This window comes from Chionomys nivalis, chromosome 21, assembly GCF_950005125.1.
Source record: "Chionomys nivalis chromosome 21, mChiNiv1.1, whole genome shotgun sequence".
Taxonomy (NCBI): domain Eukaryota; kingdom Metazoa; phylum Chordata; class Mammalia; order Rodentia; family Cricetidae; genus Chionomys; species Chionomys nivalis.
In genome coordinates, this window is record NC_080106.1 from 43708872 (window position 1) to 43733217 (window position 24346).

General features: G+C 36.8%; 1 protein-coding gene across 1 annotated transcript in view; it reads right to left on the reverse strand.

Moving 5' to 3' along the window:
• Positions 1-631: 631 nt before the first annotated feature.
• Inpp4b (inositol polyphosphate-4-phosphatase type II B) overlaps positions 632-24346 on the reverse strand; it is a 789563-nt gene continuing 765848 nt past the window's right edge. The window contains exon 27 of the mRNA XM_057753361.1: positions 632-738. Coding sequence (XP_057609344.1) covers positions 639-738 — 100 coding nt within the window. The 3' untranslated portion in view covers positions 632-638. The remainder of the gene's footprint in view (positions 739-24346) is intronic.

Genomic DNA, 24346 nt, shown 5'->3' on the forward strand with positions numbered 1-24346 from the left:
CATGCTTTACAGCTACATTTATAGCATGAGAGACCACACCCAAATGGGCTTGTATCTTAAAGGCTATTGGCTGAAAGAGCTGAAGGAACTCCCACAGCATCTTCCCCTTTTCTTTAAATAAGAGAGTTCTAAACTCAATACAAAACTGTATATACACTAGGAACAGATATTAAGTATAAGGGTAGAATTACAACCAACATAAACAATATTAAGCATTAAAACATATCCTAATGTTTTAATAAGCATTCTATCATAGAAAGTCTAAGTCTTATATTGAAATGGGTTGGCTAGATCATGAGAAGGCAATAACTATAACTACCTAATCTTCAACCCCATTGAAGGCCTGAGAAGGGAGATAGTATCACTTGAGTAACAGGCAGAAAGTACAATCAAGCAGTTTCTGAAATGTGCAGTAGATGCAACAGAGACAACTGGCTGCCTGAGAAATCACCCAGTCTCATTTGCAATGTTGAAGCAACCAACTTTAGCTAAGGCCTAGTTAACTGAGACCATTTGCAGAGGCAAAAAAAAATTTCAACACTGTCTTACCCTGTCTTGAAAATATTTGACAGTCTTTTTTCTTGAATTCTGTTTGTCCAGTCCAGTCACTGTGCACTTTGTCAGGGATTGAGGCATGGTCAGTTTCTTGCCCAAAGGCCAGTTGTGCCAAGAAGAAGATGAACTCCAAGTGGAGTGTCTTTGGTGATCAACACTCTCTCAGGAATAGATTGGTGGCACCTGGAGTGATCATGCTCCATGTTAACAGAATCCTAGATTATTTAAATGCCATGTTCTAAAAATCTTTAAAGTGGTGAAGACTACATATCTATGCAGAATACAATCTATGTATCTAAAGAACCTAATTAGTCTGATTAAAAGTAGAACAAACATGAATGACTATTGACCTATAATACTTAATACCTATATAACTTAACATTTAAGACTTCATATAAGACTTCAAAGAAAAGAAGTAAAGAAGAACAATGACCTCAAAATGTAAACAATGTATAAATATCTTAGTTAGAGGTAGAAATATATAATACAATATGATAAGTATATCCTAAAATTGTATCAATATGCAAAATGTCTTAAACAGAGGTAGAAACATGCATGCACACAATCTGACAAACTAAGTTTGCATAGGTGTACAAATATTGTAAACAGAAATAAATGCATATTCATTATAACAAATATCATTTGAACTTGTATCAATATACAAAAATCTTTGGCGATGTAAATTGTCCATAAATAATAGCTCACAAGTATTCACTCTACTACTCACTATTATTATTAGTGTGAGTAAGTTCACACTAATCTACCTTTTATTCCAATTAAATTCCCCCCTTTTTAATATCTCTGGGCCTCCATAATTTTCACCCCAACCTAAAATCCTATGAGAGTAATTATTGACTCTGAAATGGTGTCCCTAACCATGAGGGTAAACTTTGTTGGGAGAGGGGATATCATCTTCTAGAATTGCTTCCTGCTGTCATGGGGGCAATGTTTTTTCTATGGGATCCCGTGAAAGTAAAATGATGGTTAAGTTTCAAGATTGCTGTTTTGTATAATTGAAAATGATCTCTGAGTAGTTGATAGGGTTTTCTTTTGTGTGTTTGTTTGTTGTTTAAAGTTTTTATTTGAAGTTCTGGCCATAACATTATAAGAAGGTGCACCATTTCCACAGCTGGTACCCAAAAACATGAACAGATCCCTGCCCCAATCCTTATGAGTTTTTCTTGCCACCTGTATGGTTGTTACCTCTGTGGATGAGCAGTCATTTCTCTTTCACAAGAGGTTTCTCCTTTTCAAAATTTCAAAATTTTCTTTATAATTTTGATAATATCCACAGCTTTTCTTATCCTGTGGAAACAAGAGCAAAACCACTTCCCCAGAGTAGCATATCTCCTTGTTTCCATTGTGAGGTCAGCACATCCTTGAAATACACCACCTGATTTAATTCAGAAGGGTTTTTTTTATTAGTCAATGTTTCTCTGCTGCTGTTGTTCCTTTCTCATTAGTGTTAAGAAAATTCTTAATAAAGCATTATACAATCTATTTCTGAGGGTATTTTCAATCCCTTTCTGTTTGTTTAACATATCCTTTGTGGTTTGATTTGATTTTTCTATAACTGCCTGACCTGTAGGATTGTTTGGTATACCTGGGATATATTTTATATTATATTAAGCTAAAAACGGTATCATTTTCATAGATGCATATGATTTTTCTTTTTTTCTTTTTTTTTAAAAATATTTGTTTATTTATTATGTATACAATGTTCTGTCTGTGTGTATCCCTGCAGACCAGAAGAGGGCACCAGACCTCATTACAGATGGTTGTGAGCCACCATGTGGTTGCTGGGAATTGAACTCAGGACCTTTGGAAGAGCTGGCAATGCTCTTAACCGCTGAGCCATCTCTCCAGCTCATAGATGCATATGCTGGACCATTGTCGGTTTTTATTTGTGCAGGTATACTCATGATGGCCATAACTTCCAATAAATGTGTAATTACTGAATTGGCCTTTTCTGAGCTCAAGGCCCATTGGAGACCTGAATAAGTGTCAGTGGTGTCATGCACATATTTTAACTTTCCAAATTCTGTAAAGTGAAACACATCCATCTGCCATCTTATTCCTTTGAGTACCCTTTGGGTTACTTTCTGTAGGTAATGGTGTTTGGTTATAAAAAGAACAAGAAGGACATCTCTTTATAATCTCCTTAGCTTGCTGCCATGTCATAGAAAACTCTTTCTTTAAACCTTTACTATTTACATGATTTTTAATGAAATTCTTCAATAAGTGGCCTTCAGCACACTTCCAATCAATAATTGATCAATTTCTGCATTACCTTGAGCAAGAGGACCTGGCAGACCCATATGGGATTGGATGTGTGTTATGTATATGGGACAAAGCCTACTCCTGATTCTATTGAACCTGTATGAATAATGAAGTCAATTCTGTATAATTTGGTACAAATATTCAGCACTTTCAATATGCAAGACAACTCTTTATGCGTATTGTGAATCAGCAACTATATTGAGAAGTTCTTTTAAATCACTCAGTACCATGAGAATAGCATATAATTCTTCCATTTAGACAGAATTATAAGTGCTTTGTAACACCTTATTTGATTCTTCTGGTTTGTAATCTGCCATTCCTGATTTATTTGCATCAATATAAAATGTGTGGACTCCAGTTATTGGTCCATAACATACAATTCATGGAAGAATTTAAGTAGTTTTCTCTCTTAGTTTAATTCTATCACTTTGGGGATAATTGCTATTAATTTCTCCCAAAAAATAGCACAAGCTCTTTTCCGAGGTTCATTCTCTTCCCATAATTTTTTAATTTCATCAGCAGTAAAAGAAACTATAACCTCTGCTGAGTCTATACCTGCTAGTTGACAAAGCCTCAATTTTCCTTTTATAATTAATTCAGAGACTTTTTTCACATAAGTTTTTAAATTTTTACTTGGTTTGTATGGAAAAAGAACCATTCTAAGATAATACCTTCCATCTGAATTAAAATTCCTGTAGGGGAAATTCTGGAAGGAAATATGACTAGAATACAATTAAGATATGAGTTCACTCATCTACACGTGCCTCCTGTAATATCTCTTTAATGACCATCAATTCTTTTTCTGCTTCAGCTGTTAGTTCTCAGGGACTGTTTAAGTCTTTGTCACCATCTAATGTTTTGTTTAAATGAATTGTTTAAATGAACTATTAGCTCAGTTGTTATCCCAACAGCTGATCATAGACTGGAAATATCTCCTAACAACCTTTGAAAGTCATTAAGAGTCCGCAATCAGTCTCTCCTAGTTTGTGCCTTTTGTGTTCTAATTTTCTGTAAACCTGTTTTGTAACCTAGATAATTGATAGAATCTCCTCTTAGTATTTTTTCAGGAGCAATTTATAATCCCCATTTAAGCAAAACTTTCTTTACGTCTTCAAACATTCTTTCTAAAGCATCTGCATTTGAGTCAGATAACAAATATCATCCATGGTAATGGTAAATTATAGACTTAGGAAATTGCTTGTGTATGCTTGGCATAGGGTGGGACTATTGAGCATTCCCTGTGGGAGGAATTTCCACTGGTATCTCCTAGTAGGCTCAGAATTATTATAAGTAGGCACTGTGAAAGCAAATTTTTCTCTATCCTTTTCTTATAAAGGTATAGTGAAGAAACAATCCTTTAAATTAATAACTATAAGAGGCCATTCTTTTGGTAATAGAGAAGGCAGAATTCCAGATTGTAGAGGGCCCATAGATTGGATAATCTTATTGACAGCTCTTAGATATATAACCATTTTCCATTTCCAGATTACTTTTAACAACAAATACAGGAGAATTTTCAAGGGCTGGTTGATTGTTCAACATGGTGAGCATCTTGTTGCTCCTATACCAGCTGTTCTAAAGCCTGAAGTTTGTCTTCAATTAAAGGCCATTGTTTAACCCGTATGGGTTTCTCAGTTAACTATTTTAAAGACAAGACTATTAGTACCTCTGAAAGCTTGCTAGTTGTTTTGTGTTCTTGTACAGCCCGAATAGCTGGTGACCTTTGTTTATAATATCTTATAATATTCTTCCCAGAAACATAAGTTTGGGGAACTACAGGAATGTTAACCTGGGTAAATTCACTGCAATATTAGCTACATATGGCCTCAGCCATCCTCTCTGTCCTTCTCACCCTATGCATTCAACCCACCTTATGCTTGTTTTACTTGAGGTAGGGTTCCAATTCCTAGAAATTGAATATCTACTTCTTGAAGAAGCCAGTCTGGATGCCAAGATTCTAGAGTAATGATATTCATGTCCACACCTGTAATCTAGCCTAGTAATCCCTCAATTACAATGTTATTTATATGTACTCTTAGCTTTGGTCTTTAATCATTTATAGAAGTCTGCCAAAATATACATTTCCTATTTCCTACTGGAGTTTTTGACTCATTCTCCAGGTCTATTCCATCATCTATATCAGTATGGTTTTTAAAGTAAGCACTGGGTTGTTTAATTTTCCTGGTGAGACATGTTCTCCACAGTGACTGGGATAGACCTTATTTGACACTGGGGCCTGTGAGAGGTCCCCCTAAGGAGTTTCCTGGTGATATCAGGTTGCCTTGTCTGTCTTTTGTTGACCTACATGTATTAGTCCAATGCTGGCATTTGCCACACCTCCTACATATACCAGAAGGCTTTCTCCTATTCTTGCCATTCCTAAAGGAGATATTATTCCTAGGAACTCCTTTTTATAGTGCCTTCCTAGATTTCCTATTCTTCCACAACTAAAACAGTTGGCATTTTGATGTCTGCTCATACCGTTGGAAATCGCTTCTCCTACCCAAGCTTTAGTAATGTAGTCAAATGTTTCAGCATTCATTGTATGCAAGATCCATTCATCTGTGGGAGCTGATCTAATCTTTAAAGACCCAAGGATCTTCTTACATTTTAAGTTGGCATTTTCAAAGGCCAAGAATTCAATTATTGCATGTCTAGCTTCAGGGTCTGTTACTCCTAATTGTACGGCCTTAGTTAATCTTTGTAAGAAGTCAGTAAAGGGTTCTCTCTGGCCCTGTTTAACCCTGATATATGACTCAGTCCTCTTTCCTAGTTCCTGAATCCTGTCCCAAGCACTTAAAGATAATGTGCTACATAGGGACAAGGTGTGTTTGTCATAGCAAGCCTATTCCTGAGGATCAGAGTAATGACCCTCACCAAGAATTTGATCTTGGGAAGTCTCAAATTCTTTTGCTTTCCACTGTTGCTCTAAAATTCTTGTCTCTTCTCTCTAATAACACTGCCAAGCATCAGTGGTCTATTTTCTAGGACTACTAAGATTAATTGAAGCCAGTTGTGTGGTATTGCCTTAGTGCTTGAAGCTCACATTTTCACCATTTCCTTACAAATTTCCATAAGAAACTATTGCTTGTTTTATTTCTTTTAGATTGCTCATACATATTGGTTCCCATGCATATTCTTGGCTACTTTAGTGTACTTTGTGCCAGATGGTCTTTCTGAGGAAGTTACCAGATATGCAGTTGAAACTCTGTGTAAGTCATCCTGGGGTCAGGCACTTGCTGAGGAGACTAAATTCTGTCCTTGCAACTTCTGTCCCTGCTCAGCAATTTCAATAAATTCCTTAATCTTTTCAATTCTTTTTACTACTGCCTTTTAAAAATCTGAATCTCCTGTCCAGTGTTCTGTTCTAATGTCTTCACTGAGGATTCTAAGGTATGAAACTTGTCCAGTAAAGATAATGTCTCATCCTTGGACATAACATAACTTTTCAACAGATTCCGATAGTTAAATTCAACAGCACAAATTCTTTCAGCTAATTTTGTCAAATTGATGCTATTCCTCTCTGTAATATTGAACCATTTATTAATGGCTTATTGGTTAATTAACCAATATTAATATTTATTAATATTAAAAACAAAGCTAATTCCTAGAATCAAGTAAAGGGATGTAGAAGGAAATGTATGCAAGCCTTGCAGAATACTTTCCATAGTATAAGCAAAATAATTATTGTACTCCTGGATGTTATCAGTTACTTTTTGTAGTTTTTCAGTACTTACCTGTCATAAGGCAATTTCAATTTATTGGAGTAAGTGTAATAATCATTATTGGCCAGCAGGTGTCACAGTTGCAGCCATGTGGCCAATGGATACTAGTAGTGAATAGCATGTGTTGCTTATTTAGGTACTGAAAAATACACTGTGTTTAACAAATTAAGAGCAATCATTAAGGCAATCAAAGGATTCCAAGAGTTGGGGCCCAGGATAAAGAGAAAACCCAGTTTTCCATCAGTGTGAGTAGCAGATTTTGTGCACCATGGCAAATAGATGTCTATTCTTCAAAGCCACCTATTGGCCCTTTGAGCACCCACTTTCTAGTGTACCATCCTACAATGAAATTGCTGTTGCCTTCATCCTTCTTATAAAATACAGGCAATTCCATACTGCTCCATGGCGATGGCTTCCAACCTTCTGGTCACATTGTCTGTCTCCCCTTTACCCTCGTCTGTTAAAAGCTCAGCCTCAGATAAGAACTCAACAGAAAGCTTAGGGAGACACCTCAGCTATGAGTGTCTTTAGGGAGAGAGTCAGACTTTCAAGTCTATGAAAATGACTTATGTAAATCTCAAAGATAATGATAACATATATTTACTTTCATATTTTTCCTTTCAGATCTGAATTTTAAATTGTTACTTCAATCTAATTCTACTGGTGGATTCAAGGTTTCTATTTCTTAAGGAGTCAACATCTTTAGGATATATATTTTGGTTTTTCGAGACAGGGTTTCTCTGTGTAGCTTTGGAGCCTGTCCTGGTACTCTCTCTGTAGCCCAGGCTGGCCTTGAACTCACAGCGATCCCTCCACCTCTGCCTTCTGAGTGCAGGGATTAAAGGCTAGGATGTATTTGTTGCAAGCGATCTGTGTGTCTTATTAGTTCTCTGGCATACACTTGTTTGTAACAGTGTTTTATGAACTACTGTATTTCTGAGGTGCTGCATGATGCTTGCTTTCTCCCTTTGAATTTTATTAACTTGGGATTTTTTCTTTCTCTAGTTCAGCTCTAGAATTTGGTGATTTTCTTCAAAATTTAAAAGAATATTTATAGTTATCGTTATCTTTTTTCTATAGTGTATTTGTTTTATTTTTATTTTGCTTTTTATTATTTCCTAACTTTGCTCTCTTTGGTTTACTTTAATTTTCTTTACTCTGGTTCCCTGGAGCATGTCAGGTCATTTATTGGAAAATTTCCTGTTACTTGATGTAGGCTCTTACTGCGTCCCCTTTTACCTCAGCTCACATCTTTTGCTCACATTGTTGTTTAAATAAACTTTTAAATGTTCCTCTTGAATGTTCTCTGTGGTCACTTGATTTATTGCTTCATTTTATGTAGTTATTTAACTGGCGTGTTGTTTATTCTCACATATTTGCATGTCTTCCAAAATTCCTCCTTTTATGATTTTGTATTTAATAAAGTTTTGGTCAGAAACAGTATTTGGGATGGTGTCAGTGTTCTTAACTTTGTTAATAATTGTTTGTTTCCTAGCATAGGGTCTACCCTGGAGAATGTTTCATGCACACTAAAATGCTTTTGCAATCCACTGTTTATACATGCAAAAGATTTACATATATATATATATTCATTATTAATTTGTTATTTTGTTGATTCAAGGATACCAATTAACTATCCAAATATTATTTTATTTCTTCTTATTTTTTCTTTCATATTTATTACAGTGTTTATGATTTAGAGACTCTAATATTGAGTGGATATATTTATTTATAATTGTTGTGCTCTTATCTTGAAGTGATCCACTTATCAACAATCTTATTTTTTCTCTGTTGGCTGCCATATGCATGGATATTAGCTTCCACCTCTTACCTTTCAGCTTAAACATACCTTCCAGGCTAAAGTCACTCTTAGCACTTAGAAGTGATCTATTTGGTCAATCTTTATCTTTTGATTAGACAATTTATCCATGAGTATGAAAAGTAACGATGATAGGTATATTGGCTAATATTGACTACAATTTTGAAATTACTTCATGGAACTATAATTTTATATATGAAACTTATTGGAAATAAAGAGTTTGATGACCTTTGAAATATATTTTGCTATTATCAATCTGATGGCATAGTTTCCACTAACTTTTCTTCATTTACTTCTAAGTCCTATATACATCATATGTTAATAAGTGTGCTTATTCATCACTTAAAGATATACATTCTAAGATAAACATTGAAAGGCAATTTTGGCTGTGTGAGGATGACAGAATATCTTACACAATCTGAGACATCTTTATTGTCATTAGGCAATATGATTTTATGTGATCATCCTTCTATACAGGGTTCCTCATTATACAAGTGTTATGTAGTGCATAACTGTGTTTAAATAAAATAAAACATAGTAAATGCAATGAAATCACAGAAATACCAAGGTTGATATCCTACATTGGTGATACAAATCTATCCTTCTACCACCACATTATCCCAAAGGCAAATTTTCATCTTCTTTCTGTTTTTTTTTTTTTTTTTTTTGATTTTTCAAGACAGGGTTTCTCCGTAGCTTTGGAGCCTGTCCTGGAACTCCCTTTGTAGACCAGGCTGGCCTCGAACTCACAGAGATCCGCCTGCCTCTGCCTCCCGAGTGCTGGGATTAAAGGCGTGCGCCACCACCGCCCGGCTGTTTCATCTTCTTTCTAAAAGTGTATGCTACTTTGGGGTCCTTAGAATTTGTAATCAATGTAGTCACATAGCATACACTCTTTATCTTTTCTTTCTTCCCAAAGTCAGCTTAGTTCTCTTGAGGGTCCTCCATGACCTTGTCAACACGTGTTATACTAAGTCATTTCAATTTTAATTGTTGCTTGATGTGTATGCATATGTGGTTTCTAAATTTAAATTTTATATTAACTTATCTTAAAAATCAATTAACAATTGAAACCAAATCAAGAAAATGGATAAAACATTTACTAAATTTACATAGGTAGTGTATTTTAACACCACAAGACACTGAAATTCTTTGGTGCTTAAGTACTATTTTCAACCTCGAATTTTTGTCAACCACTGACCTCTCTTTCTATATTGTTTTCCCTTTGACTTGTGATACAGTTGGAGCAAGCAGTATGTGAACCTTAGGGTCTCATTTGTATCACTTAGTGAAGATGAATTTGAGAGTCATTAGTTGTTATGAATAGAAACAGTTGGTTATTTTCTAATTAGTAATTTTACTGGGTTGCAAGGCACATATGCATCATGGCCTCTTATCCATCCAGTGACTAAAGAACATGTTAAAAGTCTAGGTTTTAAAATAAATTTTTAAAATTAAATTAAATTAAAATAGTTTTAAAATTATAATTAGTGCAAACAGAAACATCCATATTTTTATATAAAATACATATTTTTGCTCCCAAAGGGTAAAAATCTGGGTGAGGCACCTAGATCATGATTAGTCAAATTTCCAATATTATAAGAAACTAAAATCATAATGAAAATTAGATGTTCTATTTTGAATTCTCCATTACTGTAATGTATGAACATGTGGTTTACTCCATGCTATTGGTCATACATAGCTTATACACATTTTTTCATTGGAGAGATGTCCCTTCTGACAAGAATGTTGACAGCAAAACATATATTTCCTATTTCAATTAATTTACTTTTTTAATTTCCTTTTTAAAATTTATTAGATTTTTTAAAAATACCTATCCAAGTTCCTACTTCCTCCCCTCCTTCCATTCTCTGCACACAGCCCCTCACCCCACCCTTATCCAATCCTCAGAGATGGTAAGGCACATTGTTTTGTGTAAGGTCCAAGGCCCTCCCTACTATATCTAGGCTGAGTAAGGCATACATCTAAAGAGAATAGGATCCCAAAACCCAGTACATGCAGTAGGGATAAATCCTGTTTCCACTGTGAATGGCCCCTCACTCTGCCCCAGCCATGCAACTGTCAACCATATTCAGAGAGACTAGTTTGGTCTTATGCTTGTTCCTTCCCAGTCAAACTGGAGTTGGCAAGCTTCCATCAGCTCAGGTAAACTGTTTCAGTGGGTGAACCCATCATGGTCTTGACCTCTTTGCTCATATTCTCATTTCTTCCATTCTTCAACTGGACCTTGGGAGCTCAGTTCAGTGCTTCAATGTGGGTCTCTGCCTCTTTTTCTATCAGTTGCTGGATGAAGGTTCTATGGTGAGATTTAAGATATTCATCAGTCTGAATACATAGCAAGTCAAGATGGAGCCCCCTCTCTTCTACTGCTTAAGGTCTTAGAGGGGGTCATCCTTGTGGATTCCTGGGAATTTCTCTAGAACCAATTTCTGCTAACCCTATAATGGCTCCCTCAATCAAGAATCCCTTTCCTTGCTCTCATCTCTGTTCTTCCATCTTGACTATCCCATTCCCTCAAGTTCTTTCCAACCCTCCCCTTGTTTCCTCCTTTTCCTCTTCCACCCTCTTTTCTCCCCCACTCCCATGCTCACAATTTTGTTGGGTGATCTTATCTGTTTCCAATTTCCAGGTGGATCTATATATGTTTTTCTTTGTGTTCACCTTATTATTTAGCTTCTCTAGGATCATGAACTATAGGTTCAGTGTCCTTTGTTTATAGCTAGTATTCACTTATGAATGAGTATGATGTAGGTGGGTCCTCTATATATCTGTTGCTTTCATTGGTTTATTAATAAAGAAAACTGCTTGGCCTGATAGGTCAGACCATAGGTAGGTGGGGAAGACAGAACAGAATGCTGGGAGGAAGAAGGCAGTGAGACAGATGCCATGGAGCCAGCCACCAGGTCAAACATGCTGAAGCTTTCCTGGTAAGCCGCCACCTTGTGGTGCTACACAGATTATTAGAAATGGGTTAATCAAGATGTGAGAGTTAGCCAATAAGAGGCTAGAACTAACGGGCCAGGCAGTGTTTAAATGAATACAGTTTCCATTTAATTATTTCCAGGGGTAAGTTAGCCATGTGGGAGCTGGACAGAATAAAAAGCAGGCCTACTCACCTCATCACTACATGAGTACATACCATATCCATCTTTTTTGGTCTGGGTTATGTCATTCAGGATAGTGTTTTCTAATTTTATCCATTTGCATGCAAAATTCAAGATGTCATTGTTTTTCACCGCTGAGTAGTATTCTAATGTTTAAATGTGCTACATTTTCTTTATCCATTCTACATTTAAGGGGCACCCAGGTTGCTTCCAGGTCTGGCTATTACAAATAATGCTACTATGAACATATTTGAACAAATGTTTTTGTAGTATGATTGAGCATCTTTTAGATATATGCCCAAGAGTGTATTGCTGGATCCTGAGGTGGGTTGATTTCCAATTTTATGAGAAACCACCATACTGATTTCCAAAGTGGTTCCATACTGATTTCCAAAGTGGTTGTAAAAGTTTGCATTTCCACCAACAATGGATGAGTGTTCCCCTTACTCCACATCCTCTCCAGTATAAGCTATCATTGGTGTTTCTGATCTTAGTCATTTTAACAGGTGTAAGATGTTATCTCAGTTGTGTTGATTTGCATTTCCTTGATGGATAAGGATGTTGAACATTTCCTTAAGTATCTTTTGGCCATTTGAGATTCTTCTGTTGAGAATTCTCTGTTTAGTTTCATACCTCATTTGTTAATTGGGTCACTTATATATACTATCATATCATCTGCAAATAACGAAAGTTTGTCTTCTTCCTTTCTAATATGAATCCCTTTGATATCCTTTTGTTGTCTTATTGATATTGCCAAAACTTCAAGAAATACGTTGAATTGATATGGAGAGAGTGGACAGTCTTGTCTTGTTCCCGATTTTAGTGGAATCGCTTTGATTGTACCTTCATTTAATTTGACAATGTTGACTCTTGGCTTGCTGTATATTGCTTTTATTACATTTAGATATGTTCCTTGTATCCCTGCTCTCTCTAAGACCTTTATCATGAAGGGGTGTTGAGTTTTGTCAAATGCTTTTTCAGCATCTAATGAAATGATCATATGGTTTTTTTCTTTCAGTTTATTTATATGATGAATTGCATTGATAGATTTTTGTATGTTGAACCATCCCTGAATCTCTGTGATGAAGCTGACTTGATCATGGTGGATGATTTTTTTTTATGTGTTCTTGGATTCGGTTTGCCAGCATTTTATTGAGTACTTTTGCATTCATGTTCATGAGTGAGATTGGTTTGTAATTCTCTTTATTGGTTGAGTCTTTGTATGGTTTTGGTAACTGTAGTCACATAAAAAGAGTTTGGTAATGTTCTTTCTGTTTTTATTATGTGGAACACTTTGAGGGTATAGATATTAGTTCTTTTTGGAAGTTCTGGTAGAATTCTGCACTAAAACCATCCGGCCCTGGGCTTTTTTTGGTTGGGAGGTTTTTGATAACAGCTTCTATTTCCTTGAAGTTTATAGGTCTATTTAAATTGCTCACCTGGTATTGATTTAATTTGGTATATGGTATATATCTAAAAATTGTTCATTTCTTTTATATTTTCCAATTTTGTGAAAGTTTATAGGTCTATGTAAATCGCTCACCTGGTATTGATTTAATTTGGTATATGGTATATATCTAAAAATTGTTCATTTCTTTTATATTTTCCAATTTTGTGAAAGTTTATAGGTCTATGTAAATCGCTCACCTGGTATTGATTTAATTTGGTATATGGTATATATCTAAAAATTGTTCATTTCTTTTATATTTTCCAATTTTGTGAAATACAGGGTTTTGTAGTATGACCTAATGGTTCTCTGAATTTTCTCAGTGTCTGTTGTTATGTTCCTTTTCTCTTTTCTGATTTTGTTAATTTGGATGTTCTCTCTCTGCCTTTTAATTAGTTTGGAAAAGGGTTGTCAATCTTGTTGATTTTCTCAAAGAACCTGCTCTTTGTTCCATCGATTCTTTATATTGTTTTCTTTGTTTCTATTTTGTTGATTTCAGCCTTCAATTTGATTATTTCCTGTCTTCTACTCCTCCTGGGTGAGTCTGTTTCTTTTTGTTCTAGAGCTTTCAAGTGTACTGTTAAGTCATTAATGTGAGCTTTTTCTGTTTTCTTTATGTGGACACTTAGTGCTATGAACTTTCCTCTTAGCACTGCTTTCATAGTATCCCATAGGTTTGGATACATTGTGCCTTCATTTTCATTGAATTCAAGGAATTTTTTTAATTTCTTGCTTATTTCTTCCTTGACCTGGGGTGGTTCTGTAGTTCACTGTTCAATTTCCATGAGTTTGTATGCTTTCTGAGAGTAGTATTGTTGTTAAATTCTAACTTTACTCCATGGTGATCCAATAAAACACAGGGAATTACTCTAATTTTTTTTTTGTATCTGTAGAGGTTTGCTTTGTTGCAGAGTATTTGATCAATTTTAGAGAAGGTTTCATAAGGTGCTGAGAAGAAGGTATATTCTTTTGTATTTGGGTGGAATGTTCTACAGATGTCTGTTAAGTCCATTTGATCTATGACATTTGTTACTTCTCTGTTAAGTTTCTGTCTGGTTGATCTGTCCACTGGCGAGAGTGGAGTGTTGAAGTCTTGACTATTAGTGTGTGGGGTTTGATGTGCAATTTAAGTTTTAATAACTTTTTTTTTACATAGGTGGGTGCTCTTGTATTAGGGGCTTAGATGTTCAGGATTGAAACTACAACTTGATGGATCATTCCTGTTATGAGCAAAAAGTGTCCTTCTCCATCTCTTCTGAGTGATTTTAGTTTGAAATCTATTTCATTAGATATTAGGATAGCTACGCCCACTTGTTCCTTAGGTCCATTTGATTGGAAAACCTTTTCCTAACCCTTTACTCTGAGTTAGTGTCTGTCTCTGAGGTTGAGATACATTTCTTGTAAACAGCAGAAGGCTGGATCCTGTTTTTGTATCCATTCTCTTAGCCTTTGTCTTTTTATAGGTGAATTGAGTCCATTGATATTAAGAGACATTAATGGCCAGTGGTTGTTAATTCTGGTTATTTTTCAGTAGTAGTATTTGTGTGTTTCTCTTCTTTGGGTTATGCTAGTGGGGGATTATTAGTTGCCTGTGTTTTTGTGGGTGCAGCTAGCTCACTTGTGTTGGGGTTTTCCTTCTAGTACTTTCTGAAGGGCTAGGTTTGTGGATATGTATTTTTTAAATCTGTTTTGTCATGGAATATCTTGTTTTCTCCATCAGTGATGAATGAAAGCTTTGCTGCTTTGCTGGGTATAGTAGTCTGGGTTTGCATTTGTGGTCTCTTAGTATCTGCAGCACATTTATCCAGAACCTACTGGCTTTCATGGTTTCCATTGAGAAGTTGGGTGTAATTCTGATAGGTTTACCTTTATATGTTACTTGACCTTTTTCCTTTGCAGCTCTTAATATTCTTTCTTTATTCTGTATATTTTGTGTTTTAATCATTATATGGCGAGGGGAATTTTTTTTAATCCTGTCTATTTGGTATTCTGTAAGCTTCTTCTACCTTCATAGGGATATCATTTTTTTTTTTTTTTTTTTTTTTTTTTTTTTAGGTTGGGAAAGTTTTCTTCTGTGATTTTGTTGAATATATTTTCTGTGCCTTTGAGCTGGAGTTCTTCTTCTTCTATGCCTATTATTCTTAGGTTTGGTCTTTTCATGATGTCACAGATTTCCTAGATGTTAAGAATTTGTTGGGTTTAATGTTTTCTTTGACCAATGGGTCTGTTTCCTCTATAGTATCTTCAGCACCTGAGATGATTTCTTCTATGTCTTGTATTCTGTTGGTTATATTTGTCTCTGTAGTTCTTGTTCATTTACCCATATTTTTCATATCCATAATTCCCTCAGTTTGTGTTTTCTTTATTCCCTCTAATTCAGTATTTAAGTCTTGAACTGTTTATTTCACCTGTCTGAATGTTTTTTCCTGGTTTGCTTGGGTTTCTTTGAAGGATTTATTAATTTCTTCCGATTTGTCTTTTCCTCCATTTCTTTAAAGGAGTTTTTCATTTCCTCTTTAAAGGTCTCTATCATTTTCATAAAGTTACTTTTAAAGTTGTTTTCTCCTACTTTTTCTGGGTTAGGATGGATCAAGTCTTCCTGTTGTGTGTCCATGTTGCTTTTTAGGTTGTTGGACGAATTGTTGCATCGGCATATACCCATCTCTTCTTTCAAATAGGCCAGCAGTATCCTTGCATCTTGGTCCAATACTTGCAGTGGCTGTCTGAGTGTTTGGGAGTTTTTCTTGGTCTGTTCTGTACTGTCAATGTCTGTCTCAGAAAGCCTCTGATTTCTCTATAACCTGTTCTCATGGTCTTCTCTCCTGGTTTGCTCTCTTGGTGCTCTCTCTTGGTCTCTTCAGTGTTGAAGCATGCTCTTGGTCCCCTCAGTATTATAGCAAGCTCTCAGATCTTAGGCAGCGTGTGGCTAGTAGCTTGGAGGGTCCAGTGGATGGGGTTGGGTTTTGGGGAGTCTACCCTCAGGAAACTCCTTGCTGGCTGGCTAGAAAAGCCAAGGATGTAGGGGGAGGGGCCTGGGGTTTTGTCCCACTGTGGAGGTCCTAGACAGTGGGGTGTCCCACCATGTGGCTGGCTGTTCACTCACCTGTTAAGTCCCCTCAGTATTGGGGCAAGCTGTTTTTCAGTTCCACCAAGGTTACAGGAAAATAAGTGAGTTTGGGGACAGGGTGTGGCTAGTAGTTTAGAGGGGCCGCTGGATAGGTTTGGGTTTGGAGAGAGCCTACCCACAAGAAGCTCCCTGCTGGCTGGAAAATAAGCACTTGTTTCACTCGGTTTCGAACTGGGGACCTTTAGCATGTTAGGTGAATGTGATAACCACTACACTACAGAAACTGCACATTCAATTAATTTTAATTAATTAATTATTATACTTTCATGATTTGTGTCTTTACATTATATCTAAATTCTCTTTTCCTCACTAAATATTGAAACTCACTTTTTGTATCCTCTAGAATTCTATAATACTTTGTTTGGTACTTACATTTTCATGAAGTATGCACAGTTTGAAGTGGCAGTGAACATTTACCATTCATGTGTTCTTGCCCCACTTCGTGAAAATCTAGCTTCTTTTTAATTTTGTTGTTTTAGTACCTTTATAAATACTTCTTTTTATTTAATGTGGATTTATTAGTTGAAAAACTTTATTATAGGCAATTATATATCTATGTCTGCCATCTGTCTTCTATCCTATGTTTCTCAACTTTGTCAAGTTCATTTATGACTTGTTTTATACATACTTCATCAGACTTTCTACATAGTTGCTTTCTTTTCTGAAGATAGAGATAATTTGAAATCTTTAAAAATTTGTATGTTATCTTTTGGGTTATTTCATTGATTTATCTGGCTAGAACCTTCAGTGCATGCCAATTAGAGTTGAGAACAGATGTCTATATCTTATTTAGACTTCAAAGAGAAAAAACAATCACATTTCTTTTTAAGAAGTACTCATTGATTTTTCCAAAAATGTCCACTGTCAAAGATATTGCTGTCTTTTTTTTTTTTAAAGTCCTTTGGACACAACTGATTTTTTTGCTTCTGCCTTGGAAGATGTTACATAATGGGCCTTCTGTAATTGGTTCAGATGAATAATCATGCTGATTGGATGTGAAACATCAAACCATGCAGTCCTTGCACTAATTACCAGTTCTTACTTTGATTTGCAAAAATTGTTCAGAATTTTGCATGTATTTACAAGCAATATTAGTTGGTAATTTTTACTTCCTTGCACTGTTTATGGTTATACTATAGTTTACTCTTATAGAAACACTGACTTCATGAATGATTTGGGAATATTTCCTCTTTTTTGTTTTATAAAATATGATTCTTGGATTAAAGGTGTGCACAGCACTCAGGAGGCAGAGGCAGGCAGATCTCTGTGAGTTCAAGGCCAGCCTGGTCTACAAGAGCTAGTTCTAGGACAGGCTCCAAAGCTACAGAGAAACCCTGTCTTGAAAAACCAATATATGTGTGTGTGTGTGTGTGTGTGTAATTTTTATAGGTAGGAAAATATTAAAAAAATAGGCATTGGATAAACTATACACGTTTTCTTCATCTTCCCACAGTGAACAATCAAATCACAAAGGTTGTGCCAACAATCCGCAAGTCATGGAAGACAATGTCAGAAGTCATTACTAACAAAGGCATGACATAAAATAAATGGTTTTTCGTTATTATATTTTCATTTTTAACTATACACATAGAATAAATTCAAGACACAATTTCCCTCTAGGAGTCACTCAAGGACCTCTGAGATTCAACCACACTGCAGAGACAAGGCATGCTTCAGAATCCCCCTCCCCTGAATTCAGGTCGATTTGTTGTTCCCAGCCATAAACAGACCCACACAGGAGCAATGACAACATAGTTAACATAGAGTGAAGAACAGAAAATAGATGGGAATCCATCTGTTTGTTTGGTAGCCAAACAAGACAGCATTAGACCCCTTGCCTTTCTCTACAGCCTGACCCTTGAGTTTATTTATTGTGTAGTGAAATTACTTTGCATTTACCTTTTATTGGTGACTGTAGAATGTGACTGTGAATTATCTGAAATTTTTCCTTATTAAAACTGGGTTGGTTTTATCTGCAGCCCAAATTCTTAATATTGGGGCTCCTAGGAATTTGGATCTGAGAATTTTCTCACTACTTCGACTTTGTAAATAGACTTATCTTTCCTGTGTGTTATTTCCTTGTGTGAGCTGGTTCTTTTCAGTAATAAAGGCATGGCAAAGCTGTTATTAAAACTACCCCATTTATCCACCATAGAAAGAGAGAGGTGAATCAAACTGACCCATCAGTCTCCACTCCAGTGAAAAAGACATGGCAAAACTGCCATTAAAAGTACTCTGTTCATCCACCGTAGACAGAGAGAGGTGAATCAAACTGGCCCATCCATCTCCACACAGGTTCCAGTGATGAGCAGAATCCATTTGGTGAGTATGTAATTGCTTAGAGGTAAAAAATCTTTTATCTCATGATCATGAACTAAAATTACCTTATAGGCATGGAACTGACAGACACATTCTGACACTAAGCACATATAATTGAAAGCTATATTCCATGAAATGTGCAAACAGAGAAAGAAAGAGACAGAGACAGAGAAAGACTTTCAACTATACTAAATCAAAGACCTAATTCTCTTCATTTTTACTGATGCAAAGTCAGTCTGTGTCGGCCCACCTGTCAGTATATATCTTTTCCGGTTGCCTCAGAACTTTGCAGTTTGATTCCCTACAATCTATTGTCTGTACAACTATTAGAATCTTTGAAAATGTATTCTAGATTTCTTTACTTCCTGCTCAGAACCTTGCCTTTGCTTCTGATTGCATATGGTGTGAGGCCTGAGTCCTTTCTAACAGAAAGATTCCTGGTAACTCTTATCTCAGCTCTACCTCATCCTTATGCCCTTTGTCACAGCATACACTGCCCTTTGTATGCCCCTTCTGAATCCTTTCTAACAGTCAGAAAGATTCCTGGTAACTCTATCTCAACTCTACTTCATCCTTATGCCCTTTGTCACTGCATGCACTGCTCTTTGTGTGCCCCCTTCTGATTCTGGCTGGATGTTTCTCATCCTCTGTAGCTCAGTGGTGTGGGAAGTCCTTCTGTGTATGTGTTGCTTTTATTGGTTAATGAATAAAGAAGCTGCTTTCTGCCAAAGGCATAACAGAAAATAACCAGGATTGAAGATATATCTATATCTATCTATATCTATCTATATATATATATATAGAGAGAGAGAGAAAGGAGAGAGAGAGAGAGAGAGAGAGAGAGAGAGAGAGAGAGAGAGAGAGAGAGAGAGAGAGCATAGGCAGAGTCAAGGAGACGCTATGTAGCCACTACCAGGGACAGACAAGTTGGAACCTTGCCGGTAAGTCACACCTACATGGCAATACACAGATTAATAGAAATTGGTTAAATTCAGATGTAAGAGCTAGCCAACAAGAAACTAGAGCTAATAGGCCAAGCAGTTATTTAATTAATACTGTTTTTGTGTGGTTATTTCAAGTCTGGGCAACCAGGCACAAACAAGCGATCTCCCTACAACAGCTCAGTGTTGATTATATCTCTTTGAGAAGAATAACCCTACCAACTATCTTTAAAGAAGTGACCCCTAACTAAAATGATAATAAATTTATCAAGTCAGGTGTAATGGGTTATACCTGCAACTATAAGATTCAAGAGGCAGAGAATAAGGATCTTGAGAGCCCACCCTGGACTACATAGTGAGTCTGTTTAAAAACAACAACATCAAAATCCTTAAATAATATTCTTCATATTATATACTGTAATTAATAATTGTAGTTTAGTTAATTTTCCTTTTAGTTCATGCCTACACTAAACCAGACTGGAAAGTCTATTAATAGAGAAGTCATTAATCTTGTGTGCCACTAAGCATGCTGGATTAGATCAATGCTAGCTTCACAGATGCTCAGAAACCTTCTGACATGGCTGTCTGGGGCCATACAAGGGGACCAACAGGCAGAATTGGAATTCATGGAACATGGCTGGGTAAATGGCAAAAACACACCTGGGTGTCCCTTGGAGAGGCAAGGCATGAGGACTACATGTCCTGAGGACCCCGTGCTGTTATCGAGTATAGCTCTGATTCTTGACTTCATGGTCACCACATCCCTCATAATCTATTGATTGTCTGAAAACTCTCAAGGGGTTTCTAGACCCTCATTGTGAAGTGTTACTGGTACTTACAATAATAATGATTGACTTTTTCAAGCATTGTTGCTTGAGTAGATTAATGATTCAACCACCACACTTAGAAAGAATTAAGACATATAGATTGTTAGGAAGGCTATTGCTGGCTGACATACCTTTCTTGCTAGGATGGATTGGTGATCAAGGGTGATGATTAATTCCTTGCATCCATTTCAGACCTCAACTTCCTGTTATAAAAACTATTAATGGGTGGGTATGCACCCTGAGCATTGATTGAGGAGCTAACAGGTTGTTTTATATATATAAAAGTTTATATTCTACTTAAAAGTATATGCTCAACTATGTTCATAGCAGCATTGTTTGTAATTGCCAGAACCTGGAAACAACCTAGATGTCCTTCAATGGAAGAATGGATGAAGAAAGTATGGAATATATACATATTAGAGTACTACTCAGCAGTAAAAAACAATGACTTCTTGAATTTTGCATACAAATGGACGGAAATTGAAAACACTATCCTGAGTGAGGTAAGCCAGACCCAAAAAGAGGAACATGGGATGTACTCACTCATATTTGGTTTCTAGCCATAAATAAAGGACATTGAGACTATAATTCGTGACTCTAGAGAAGCTAAATAAGAAGGTGAACCCAAAGAAAAACATATAAACATCCCCCTGAATATTAACCTTCATCAGGCGATGAAAGAAGACAGAGACAGAGACCAACATTGGAGCACTGGACTGAAGTCTCACGATCCAAAGGAGGAGCAGAAGGAGAGTGAGCACGAGCAAGGAACTCAGGACGGCGAGGGGTGCACCCACACACTGAGGCAATGGGGATGATCTATCGGGAACTCACCAAGGCCAGCTGGCCGGGGACTGAAAAAGCATGGGACAAAACCGGTCTCGCTGAACATAATGGACAATGAGGACTACTGAGAACTGAAGAACAATGGCAATGGGTTCTTGATCCTATTGCATGTAATGGCTTTGTGGGAGCCCAGGTAGTTTGGATGCTCACCTTAATAGACCTGGATGGAGGTGGGTGGTCCTTGGACCTCCCACAGGGCAGAGAAACCTGCTTGCTCTTTGGGCTGAGGAGGAAGAAAGACTTGATTGGGGGAGGGGGAGGGAATGGGAGGTGGTGGCGGGGAAGAGGCAGAAATCTTTAATAATTAAATTAATTAATTAATAAAAAAAATCAGCAAGAAAAAAAAAGTTTATATTCTTTTAAGATCTCTTATAAAATTATCTTTTGAGATAAATAAGAAAGTAAGTGATCCTTTCTTTGTAACCACAAAACGCAGGTTGCCAGATAAAAAACTGGCAGAGAAAAATACCTTGCTTGTTTATATTCTGTTAATCTACAAGTTTCTTGGGTTCTTGGGACAATTTAGTTTTCACCTATAATATGTAAATATTTAATCATGTAAGAGATGAGGAAAATATGCTGTTTTTTATTTGTATTCATTGTAATCATTCACTTGAAAATAAAGTGTAGACAACATTGTAAGTTTTATGTTGCTTGAAAGATTTTCCTGGGGTATATAAGCTTCCAGGAATAAATATAAAGTTAGTTAGAAGGAAATGATCAAGAGAGACAGAAGGATTACATCTGGATAGAGGTAGGAAAAAAAGAGCAGGCAAGAAAGATGATAAAGAGACCTGAAACGTGTGTGTGTGTGTGTGTGTTACCTCTTTTGTCAGTCCCAAAAAGTTTAGTTTTACCCCTCTCTTGACCCAGAGAATTAAGTTTTACTCCTGCAGATAGAAAAGTCATGTAGAGTGATTCATTTGGGGACTCTGTGGATCCCCCCAATCCCTGAGCTGATGAAGGCTGGTCACTACATCAGCAATATCTGGTGTTCAAACAGGAACCTGGGAACATAATTTTTGAAATTGCCCTGGATGAGGAAATTCTCTGGTGTTCAGTGTATATAGGGTCTTACTAAAAAGGGTCTGGAACTCCTTGGTCACTGCAAGCCAGATAAAGAGGGGTGAGTAATCCAGTTGTCTTTCATGCCTTTTCCTCAAGATGGGACAAGGGGAGTCGAAGGAAAATGTTTCCTTACTATTACTAAACACACAGAGCTGTGCTCTGGAGCCCTTTGCCCCTCTCCTCATGAGGGAGCACCTTTGTTATCTCATTCAAGAGCTAGGAAGGGAGCAGCAAAGCATCAGTGTCCCTACTGACCTCCCCTGCAACCCTTGACGGTAAATTAACTCCACAGGAACCCCCCACCAGGAACGTAAAAGGGGCTGGTGGAATTTGCTGCCGCCACCACCTTAAGTCAGGTCCACTAGCAGAGTGATTCACTGGGGGAAAGAAAAGAGAGAGTTAACTTGCACAAAATGCTTCTGGGTATGGGGAAATAGCTTGGAGTAAGCTGCTCAACTTAAACTAACAAAGAAAGCCTTGCTGACAGTCTGCCCTGCTATATCCGGCCCCTAACTAAATGGGAAATTCCAAGTGGTGGTTCCCTGACCTCTGCCTTAGTCCCAGCACTCTGGAGAATTCTATTTGCTCATCTCTGCATTTGTTTCCCCTTCTTCATGCTTTAGCCAATTGTCTCTCCGCTCTTTCTGGGTAAGTGTCACCATGGACCCTCTGCTTTGCCTGCTTGTTTGTTTGTTTGTTTTAAATGAAAGTCAGGGTGCCAGGAACCTTTATCTATCCAGGCCAGGTCACATGGAGAGGGAAGTCTTTTCTCTGTGATTTGGGACATTTCTATCTGACAAGTCTTTCAGTCTGTTTAGAGTCCGTTCAATCCCGGATTGAAACTCTTGCTACCAAGACCCTTACCCTCTCTGCTTCCTCAGAATTCCTCTCAACTCCCTACTGTAACGTTTTTTGCCTCCCCTTAAGAACTGCCCGCATTCTCCAACTCTCATTTAACCCTGAAAATCTTTCTAAGGTTGGTGGTTGGTCAACAGCTATTATACCCACACATCCTCCTGCATTCACTCTCCAGTCAAATCAAAACAGGGTCTCAGAACAGTCTCACTGGTTCCGTTATGGTATTCTTATTCTGATCGATGATTTCATACCCTTGTAAGAATCAAGGGGCTCACACATGGATGTTTAAGAGAGCAGTATAGGGCTATTTCACACACACCACTCTCCAGTTCTCTGGTAAGCAGCATTTTACTGAATTTACTGCAGGCTATCTCACATTATGCCACTCCTGAGCTGGCACAGAAAGATGCATTATTAGTAAGAACACACACCGATGATGATGGCCTCACAGAAAAGGAATACTCTCTCTGCCGTATCAGCTACGTTCCTGAAACACATCAGATGGTGAAAGTTCGTTCTTAACATATTCCCTGAGGCTCCCTTTGGTTAATTCCTTTGCAAAAAGATCTAAATTAATGCCTTTGGAATTTATCTTCTATTGGTAGCTGCCATAAAGAATCACAAATGATCAGCCTGAAGAAGTCTATAAGAAAAAGAATTGCTTTGGTATGTTCAAATGACCCTACATTTAATCTAGACAACTAAAATTAATGACTTGCTCACTCCCAGTTGGGGAGCTATTGGCAGAGGATGGCTGCTTGGGACGGACGAATGATATTTCTTTAAGAGTGTGGCCACTGGTAAGTTACCTGTGTCCTGGAAGATGACCTTATGTATAAACACGTGGGTAGCACTAACTGGACTCAGTGGGTTAAAATTTCCTCTATCCTCTATCTATCTATCTATCTATCTATCTATCTATCTATCTATCTATCTATCTATCTATCATATATCTATCTATCTATCATCTATCTATCTATCTATCTATCTATCTATCTATCTATCTATCTATCTATCTATCATCTATCTATCTATCTATCATCTATCTATCTATCTATCATCTATCTATCATCTATCTATCTATCATCTATCTATCTATCTATCTATCTATCTATCTATCTATCTATCTATCTATCTATCATCTATCTATCTATCTAATCTATCTATCCATCCTACTATCTCTCTCTCTCTCCTCTCTGTCTATCCATCTATCTATCCTATCATCTATCATCTACCTATCATCTATCCATCTATATATCTATTTATCATCTATCTACATCATCATCATCATATATCTATCATCCAGCCAGCCATCTATCATCTATACATTTTAATAATTATTGATGATGCCCTAGTATAGAATCACCATAGCTGTATTTTGACTCTGGGGGTTGTGTTTGATACTCTCC